The sequence below is a fragment of the Solanum tuberosum genome, unplaced genomic scaffold (assembly GCF_000226075.1).
Source record: "Solanum tuberosum cultivar DM 1-3 516 R44 unplaced genomic scaffold, SolTub_3.0 scf00216, whole genome shotgun sequence".
NCBI lineage: Eukaryota > Viridiplantae > Streptophyta > Magnoliopsida > Solanales > Solanaceae > Solanum > Solanum tuberosum.
Window position 1 is genome coordinate 545,118 of NW_006239143.1, and position 9,593 is coordinate 554,710.

General features: G+C 36.4%; 1 protein-coding gene across 4 annotated transcripts in view; it reads right to left on the minus strand.

The window, feature by feature from the left end:
* Window positions 1–1,019: 1,019 nt before the first annotated feature.
* LOC102594363 (uncharacterized) overlaps window positions 1,020–9,593 on the minus strand; it is a 14,996-nt gene continuing 6,422 nt past the window's right edge. Inside the window, exons 1-4 of one of the 4 annotated variants that reach the window (XM_015312835.1) lie at window positions 8,110–8,166; window positions 2,672–7,650; window positions 1,434–2,596; window positions 1,020–1,333 (exon numbers count right to left, since the gene is read on the minus strand). In XM_015312835.1, coding sequence (XP_015168321.1) covers window positions 1,444–2,596; window positions 2,672–7,626 — 6,108 coding nt within the window. In that variant the 5' untranslated portion in view covers window positions 7,627–7,650; window positions 8,110–8,166 and the 3' untranslated portion in view covers window positions 1,020–1,333; window positions 1,434–1,443. Of the gene's footprint in view, window positions 1,346–1,433; window positions 2,597–2,671; window positions 7,719–8,109; window positions 8,167–9,593 lie in introns of those variants that run through there. The other 3 variants (XM_015312836.1, XM_006356385.2, XM_015312837.1) reach the window with 3 other exon arrangements.

A 9,593-nucleotide genomic window follows, 5' to 3' on the forward strand; every position in this document is an offset into this window, starting at 1 on the left:
TTCAAACTCCCTCTGGGCTCTGATAATATATGGTCACTTGGCGGAGTTCATGATTCGATCTGAATTAACTTTTGATTAATTTTAAAATTAAATTAGGTTAATCAATTTTTAAAATTTTAAAAACAAACCAAATCAAATAAAATATAAACCATTGATTTGGTTCAATTTTTCGATTCATAACTAGCTAATGATGAATTGATAATAGTAAAATAATTAAGACATGACGAGTAACTATTTGAAATGAACTTTATAAATCAACAAGTTTCTCTTTATTATTACAAGATAAATGTATCCAAATCTTCTATTATTTCTCGGGAAAATGCATAAGTATCCCCCAGCCTATGCCCGAAATCTCAGAGACAAACCTAACATTTACTAAGGTCCTATTACTCCCGAACTTAATTTATCTATAATATTCTACTCCTTTTCGGCCTACGTGGCACTATCCTTGAAAAAATTGTCAACGTGCGCTGGGCCCACAAGATAGTGCCACGTAGGCCAAAAGGGGTAGAATATTACATATAAATAAGTTCAGGGGGGTAATAGGACCTTAGTAAAGGTTAGGTGTGTCTCTGGGATTTCGGGCATAGGCTGGGGGGTACTTATGCATTTTCCCATTATTTCTCTAACATATTATTTCAAAAAGTAGAATATGATGCTTTGATGAAAAATCAGACTTGGGAAGCGGTTCCACGAGACTCAACGAAGAATGTTGTGAACTGCAAATAGTTGTATCGCATTAAAAGAAAAGCAAATGACTCTATAGATCGATACAAATTAAAGCTGGCCTGACTTGGATTTTCATCAAACCTTTAGTCCTGTCATCAAGCCAACATCAATGCAAATTGTGTTATCCATAGCAGTGCAACACAAGTTGAGGGATGCCAATTTAACCTTATCGTTACAACTATTCCATTGTTTTCATCTACATTACAGTAATAGCTTTTCTTTGGAACTGAAGAAAAGCAGTTCTTTAGGTAATAGGATATATACGTAACACTAACATAAATTTCTCAACGGCAGAAACAAAAGTCATTTCAAATTTGCAAAAATTCCAGCAGATTCAGAAAAGATTACATGAGCTCTTGCTCATAAAGTTATTACAAGTACATCATAAGTCAAGTCTGCAATTTATTCAAACACTTGAAGAAACATAAATTTCTAAACAGTAAGTTGTTTGGTAGCCATTAACAATCGTTTCAAATTACCAAAAAACAAAACAAAAAACAAATGAGCTTTTGCTTACTAAGTCATTACAAATCATTGTTGACATTTATTCAAACACTTCACTTCTTGCTGAAAATCCCCCGAGCTGAGGCCATGTTCCGTCTTTCTGTTTACAAGCCTAAAATGAATAATTTTTTTCTTTTTGGTAACCAGACAAGTATAGTACTAACAAATATGGCGAAAGAGTGGAAATGGCAAGAACATACCGGATAAGAGTCAATGAGATGATCTTGTGTCCCAATCTGGAGGTTGTATTGTAACTCTGAACGCATAATTTGCCATATCTTCATGTTGTGTTGTTTGAAATTCCTGAGCTGAATTGGCAACAGACCAGCTGCACCAGTTTACTTCAATGTTTAGAGATGCAACATCCCCAAAATGACAAGGGATTTTCTCAAGCTTCTTGCATTTCGTTAACACTAAATGTTCAAGCTTAGGAAAAGCATCATCCATGACAGACCACTCTGCAATGTTGAGGTTGTCCAATTTTAAGTATTTGAGTTCAGGGAAATCCGAATCTTTCACTTCCCATTCATTCCCTTCAAAGGCTCTGAAAAGTAACTTTAGAATCTCCAAGTTCGGAAGTTTGCCAACTGTCCAAATTTGGGTCCAAGGTAGACGAAAATTCGACAAAGTCAATTCCCTCAGATTTAAGGGGAAATTGAATTCGTGAGGATGTTTAGTTGGATAACTGTACGAAAGCAGCTTCAGAGATTCAAGCTGATGTAGAAAGTCTAATCTAGGAAAACGAACAATGCTTCCTTTAGTTGAATAACCCAATAATCCCTCAACTATGCATCTCAGCTTTCTCAAATTTGGCATGCTTCTCAATATCTTCTCTGCATCTTCACCAGAGGAGAGACATGGAGTGGAAAAGGTCTCCAAATTAACTAATTGTGACTCACACATGTTATCGTGCAGACTGAATGAAGCACGACTATTTACATGTACATGCCTCAATTTAAACATCTTGAGAAGTGAACAAGGTAACTTCAACACTCTATGCAATCCGTTAACCACGAAAGTTTCAAGATTCCAAAGATCAGCTACGGATGAAGGAATAGAATCAGCAGTTGTTCGAACAGCGAAGTACCTCATATGAATTAGAGATTTTAATTCATTAGGAAAGGTATCACCTATGTTGATGGATTCCAAATTCAACACCTTAACAAGTTTGAATCTGTTAATGATGAAGGAGATATTATGTGCCATTGCAGGGTAATAATCATCACTGCTGGCATTGAATAGCAAAGAACGAACACTTGATCCAGCCTGCTGCCACTGAGCAAAGTCATCCCATTTAGAATATATAGACAAGCGGTATATCTCGGGCTTTTCAGGATAAGAAATGGAATCCACACCATGGCCACTGTTCAAAGAAAAAACATGAAAATGAGAATTGTGATGAAGGTTATCAGAGTAAAATCGATATAATTTTTTGTACCTATGTATCCAGAACAGGAAATTATCTTGCTTGGCCTTTTCCACACAGAATTGATGCAACAAATCATGAACACGGCAGGTTTTCAATTTTCCATTGGATCTCTTCTCCATATCCGTTACCAAATTTTTTCTAATAAGATCTTTCAGGTAATCTTGGGCAGCATCTTCTGATCCTTTTTCCTTACTGTCTTCAACAATTCCTTCTGCTAACCACACTCGTGACAATTTCGAGACTGGAATATCCTTGCCCCTCAAAAATCCTCCAAAATAGAGAAAACACGGTTTTAGATGGTTTGGTAAATTCTTGTAACTGAATCCAATTATAGACATGCTCTCTTCTGAGCTCCCAATGTTGTGTGAACTAAGACTTTCTTCTACTTCTTTCCAGCAATCTGCTTTCTTCTTTTTCTCTTTGAGAACACCAGCTACTAAGACAATTGAGAGAGGCAGCCCTCCACACCTTTTCGCTATTCGTAATCCCACATCTCCGAGTTCACATGGGAAGCTTTGACCATGAAACAACTCTTCCTGTAGTAACTTCCAGCTCTCATCATCTGTGAGTAAACGCAGAGGATGGGGATCGCTGTTACATTTAGCATAATCGGCAACCTCATACAGCCTCGTTGTCAGAATAATTCTACTCCTATTCTGAGAACCTTGAAAACACATTTTCAAATCGTCCCATGCTGTTTTATCCCACACATCATCAATGAGAATTAAGAATCTCTTGGTCAATAAAACACGACGCAGCTCAGTAGCTAACTCGTCATCTCCTTTTTTGGTGCGATCAGCAGGCTCAAGAACATCATTCAAAATAGTAAGCAACAAATCTCTCCATGAATATACTTGAGTCACATGACACATAGCACGAACATCAAAGTGAGAGACAACTGTGGGATCATTGTAAATCTTCTTTGCAAGAGTGGTTTTACCATTTCCAGGCATACCAAATATCGAGATAACATCTAGCTGATGCGATCCTCCAAGAAGCTGCTTCTTTAATTTGTCCATCACATCTTGAAACCCCACCATTTCTTCATTTGCTCCTGAAGTATTAGCTGATAATGATGGTACAATATTAGTGGAACCTTTTGCGACTCGGTTGACATCAATCTCCTCTCTTTTGAGGTTCTCACCAACATCTTTATTGACAAGCTTAATATTCTCAACAACTTCGGATATCCAATAAGCTTTGTACATCTGTGAGTAAGAACAGGCCAAGCAAGTGTCAATGACATACTCGGCTTTGTATGCCATTTCAGTAGCACTGATTATAAGACCACAAATTTCATCATGCTCATCATAGGTTTCTTCCGGATGATCGAAAAATGATCTTAGAATCAATAATTCCTCCTTGACTAATACAATCTGAGGCTTCAGTTTGGTAATTAGGTCAAGCTTAGAGTGTAACAGCTCCTCCAACTTTCCCAAGAAACAATTGAGAAATCCTAATCCATCGGTCTTGGGGAAGTTGAGCCCTGTCACTTCATGAAATTCAGAAGTAATAGTTTTGACCTCTGCCTCAACAAAATTAAACACTTGTTTGACATCATAGAGATATAACTGGTGGAACCAAGCACGACTATCACCACTGACAGAGAAGAAAATGACATACTTTTCCCCATAGGCAACATTTTGAACACGTTCCATAAGGTCTTTGAGTTCTGTATGCATATTGCACGGCTTTAAAATATCAGCAAGAAACTCCAGTTTCTCTTGAACTACTGGGATTTGATTCCTAACGACCGGGATCACGTCACCCCTAGAATGCAGATGGTTCAGCATGTCCAATAACATGTTGATAAGGCATTTCAGATCTGTCACAGTGATATAGGAGGCTGATTCATCCAGCAACTGAAAGCATACTTCTCTAATCTCTGCATTGACAGACTTGGTCTCTTTTAGGAAATCGGATAATGAAAGACTCATATCCGCAGAGCTACTTCCATCCACGAAATTTTCATAACTACAAGTGCTAATTAATGTTGACTTGTGGGCAGCCACTTCAGCATGCATTAAGAGACCATCTGATTTGTTAAGCTCTATCGTCTGTTGCCCAAGAAGATCAATGAGAAAGACTATAAGGAAAATTAGCTCTTCATTAGCATTTTCCACCAGATTCAGTAATTCAGTTTCAAGAATGGCTTTGTGCTTTAGTTGATCCGTCAACTTCCCCTTGCACTTGATTAGCATGAAAGCCACAGTTAAAAGTTGAAGCAAAAGATTGACCTTCTTACTCCTGTTGCTTTGCGAAGAATCTTCATATGATAAACGGATAGCAGCTTTGGCATCAATCGCTAAAGCTCCAATTTCCGACAAGAGATTATTTTGCTTCTTGCATTCAGTGTACTGAATTCGGGGATCAACAAGGATTGATACAAAGAGCAGCAAACTGTGGTAAAACCTTTTGAGTTTATCTGAATCAGTAAGTTTCAGATCAGCTTCATCCTTTAGTAGCAGATTTTCGAAAATATATTCATGGAACCTTAGCAAAACCTCATCCATCTTCGGGCTATCAGAGGAGGATTTCAACTTTGTGAAATAAGAATCAATGACCTCGAAGTAAGTAGGAAGAAAGTTCAGCGGATATATCACATGATGATCTGGTGTTGATGCAGAAAAGGATGGACAAATCTGCCGAATCGCTGCCTTAATAAGCTTAAACTTAAGAAGCAATTGAAAGTGCAAGAGATTAATTTTGCTCATCAATTCTCTTTCCTCTGAATCACGAGAAAGAGAAGTAATGCATGAGTGTGCTTCAGTGGCCACAGATAGAACTAAGGGCAATACATGTGATGCATCTACCTCGACAAACTCGGTCTCCTGTAGGAAATCAGATATTTTCCCTGTGTTGCTTCCATCCACAAAACTTTCATAACTACAAGTGCTAAACTTGTGGGCAGCCACTTCAGCATGCATTAAGAGATCATCTGATTTGTCAAGCTTTGTCGTGTGTTGCCTGAGAAGATCCATGAGAAAGCCTCTAAGGAAAATAATCTCTTCATGAGCATTTGCCACAAGATCCAAAAATTCAGTTTCAAGAATAGCTTTGTGCTTTAGTTGATCCATCAACTTCCCCTCACACTTGATTAGCATGAAAGACGCAGCCAAAAGTTGAAGCAAAAGACCGACTTCCCTACTTTTGCTTCTGTCCAAAGCATCCTCATACGATAAGCGGATAGCAGCTTCGGCCTCAATCGCTAAAGTTCCAATTTTTCTCAAGAGATCATTTTGCCTCTTGCATTCAATGTACTGCATTGGGGGATCAACAACAAGTGTTACCAAGGGCATCAACCTGTGGTAAAACCTTTTAACTTTATCTGTATCAGTAAGTTCCAGATCTGCTTCAACCTTTAGTAGCAGATTTTCAAAAATATATTCATGAAACTCCATGAAAACCTCATCCATCGTCGGGCTACCAGCGGAGGGCGATGTCTTTGAGGATTTCAGCATGGTGAAATAAGAACTGATGGCCTCAACATAAGTAGGAAGAAAGTTCAACGGATATATCACAGGCAGAACTGGTGTTGATGATGCAGAAATGAAGGGACAAATCGCTTCCCTAATAAACTTAAATTTAAGATGTAATTGAAAATGCAAGAGATTAATTTTCCTGGCTAATGCTCCATCCTCTGAATCACGAGAAAGAGAATTAGTGAATGACTCTGCTTCGGTGGTGACAGATAGAACTAAGGTCAAGACATCAGTTAGCTGAGTCTGCACTTTGCACTTGTCCAATGAATCCATGAGGAACGTTTTCATGGAAGTCAATTCTTCCTGAAAGCAGTCCACCTGGGACTCTGGTAACCTTAGTTTCTGAAACAGACTGATCTCTACCTTGAGATACTTAAACTTCATTTGCAAAGGAAGAAATATAAGGTCTACTTCAGCAATATTGTTCTCTAAGTCTATGTCACACAAGCAGTAGATTGCAATTGCTGCCTCTATGGCCAGAACTTCCAGAAATGAGAGCAATGAACTCAAGTCTTGTCGCTGGCGATCTAATATCTTGTGAAATTCAGAGAGATGAAGAAGTCCATCTTGGAGCCATTCAAATCTATTGGAAAAAGCAACATTCAAACTGGCATCATGACTTTTCAGCTTTTCCAGATCGTATCTGATAGACTCAGTAAACTTCTGAGCAAGATCAAGATCAAGATCATGTGATAGATTCTTAAGACCACCATGCATCAGTGGAGCTGACGAATGTGATGCTTTCAGGAAACTGATATAAAGCTTCCTCCATTCAGGCCTAATAGGATTTATCCTTTCTAGCAATTTTGAAATCTTGGACTCGAAGTCAGGACCAGCGAACACATTATATGTTACCCAAATAGAAGACTTGGGCGCTGATATACGTGCCGAGTACTGGTCATACGTCTCCCAACACAAGATAGATAGGTAAGTTGCAGTTTTAGCTATATCCTCAGCAAGGGTGAAGAGATCCTTTATTTTCTCATGTTCAATATTGCACCGCTTTGCGGTAAACTTGAGGAGAACTCCCAGATGTTTAAACTCCCGAAATGTAATCTTTGTCAGATATTCAACAGTATGGCAAATACTTGTGACGACGTTCACCATATCCATAGTGATCATACGGGTGGATGATGATGTTGATTGCTTGGAAGGACTGATAAATCGCTCAGCAATAATCTCAGGTTTGATCATTTTCATCACCTCTGAAATCATTTTGACTGTCTCACTTGTCAGGCCTTGATTCTTCAAAAGAGAATGTATCTCACAAAAGCCATCATTGGCTTCATCGATTAAGGGCTTAAGTTGCGCAGATACCATATTCTTACAGTTTTCCTTCTTCAGCCAACCGAAATAATACCATAAATTATCTACAATCGCCCTAGCATAGTCCAATTGATCCTTGGCTGAACTATCTAACTGCCCCGTCTTTACACAATCGCTGATGCTTTTTTTTAATATAAAGCAAGAATCTTCGGCCATCTACTTGTTGATAAGATCCTGCAACTAACAAAGAATGACCAAGTCAAATCTCATACATTACTGAATGTTTTTTTTCTTCAATGCCAAGTCAAATCTTTTAGATACGACCTCCTCTTAATATTTCAAACTCTTTTCATTATATATTTCACTCAAATCAATTATGTTTGCGGCAGGTCAAATTTTAAAATCAGTGCAGACAAAGGGATCTGCTCTTTGAGATCAAAAGGTCAACTATCCAAAGACGATTCTGACTAGCAAAAAGGATGTGGGTGTAGTGGATGGAGTTTTTTTTCTTAACTACAAGTTTTGGATTCGACTTCTCCTGAACCACAAGTCATGGCCCTAGCGTGAATCTAGAATATTCGGACTTCAATATGATGAGATTCGGAATAATTTTGTCGGAACTGGGTACAATCTTAAAGCTTTTCAATTAATAAACACATGAAGAGTTAATTGAGAAAAGAAAAAAGAAGATAAACTTACTTGGATTTATCTGATTAAGCATTGAAAGTTCAATACTGCTGAAACTTTAAGGGGTCGTTTGGTAGAGTGTATAAGAATAATGCTGAATATGATGCATTAGTAATGCATGCATTAGTAATGCAAGCATTAGTAATGCTTGCATTATTTCTTATACATTGTTTGGTTTGATGTATTGAAATAGCAAGCCTTGTATTAAGACTATTAAAAAAATATTTATTTACAAAAATACCCCACATTCTTTTATTCTGTGCACTTTATTATTATTATTATTATTATTAGGCTTATTATCATTATTATTATTATTATTATTATTAGGCTTATTATTATTAGGCTTAGAGGGTAGTTTTGTCATTAGCTAATCTAATGCATGCATTAAAACCATTGCATTGCTAATACCTAGAAATCCATGGTATTAGCAATACACACCTTAATACACAATAGAGTGTATATACATAGGTTGGAAAAGAGTACCAAACAAGGTACTAGTAATACACAATGCTAATGCATGCGTTATTTTTTCTAATACACTCTACCAAGTCTTCCGGAACCATTTAATTTGGATGACTAGAGAAGTTGAATTGGCTTTGGCTCTTTAAGTCTTTTCTTATTCTTTTATTTATGTAATTTTATCGAGAAAATGACATAAATAGTCATTTAACTATAGAAGTAGGTCTAAAATAGTTCCTTAACTATACACTTATTTTAGTCCTTTAACTATTCAAAAATTTATCAGTTTTGGTCCCTTAACTATACACTTTTAGTCCCTTAATTATAATCTTACCGATTTTAGTTCTTTAAGTATTCAAAAACTTATCAAGTTTGGTCTTTGTCCCTTTTTTTAATACAAATAGCTTAGGTTAATATAAACGAAATCTATACCCCGAGAAATTAAATCCTTTAGCAATTTTTTCTATTGTTTCTCTCTCTCCGCTACTTTTTCTTCAAATTAACCTTATGCGAAGAACCTTAACCTCAATGATTTAAAATAAAATTCACGAGGAAAGAAAATATAAGTCATAATTTTATTCAACGGAGGATAAAATGAAGCATATTATTGCTACTAATGACTTGAATATGCTTAACTTTATTATAAAAAAGAAAAAAATTATTACCCGTTAAATCCAAAGTTTGTACTCCAATGACTTCATTGAACGAAATTTGTTTAATTTTTTAAATAGATCAATTTGATTATTCTATTCATTTTATTTTACGTAAAGAAATTTGTGTAAATTAAATAAAATCCACACTGATTGACATATTCAAGTGCGATTCATCAACAACAATTATATGCTTAATTTTATCCTCACCGAATAAAATTAGGACTTATATTCTTCCATTGAATAAAATTAGGACTTATATCTTCTTTCCTCATTTATTTTATTTTGAATCGTTGACATTATTGTTCTTTTCATAAGAGTAGTTTGAAGAAAAAAGGGCGGGAATAGAGAAACAACTTTAAAAATGGGTTAAAGATTTAATTTAAT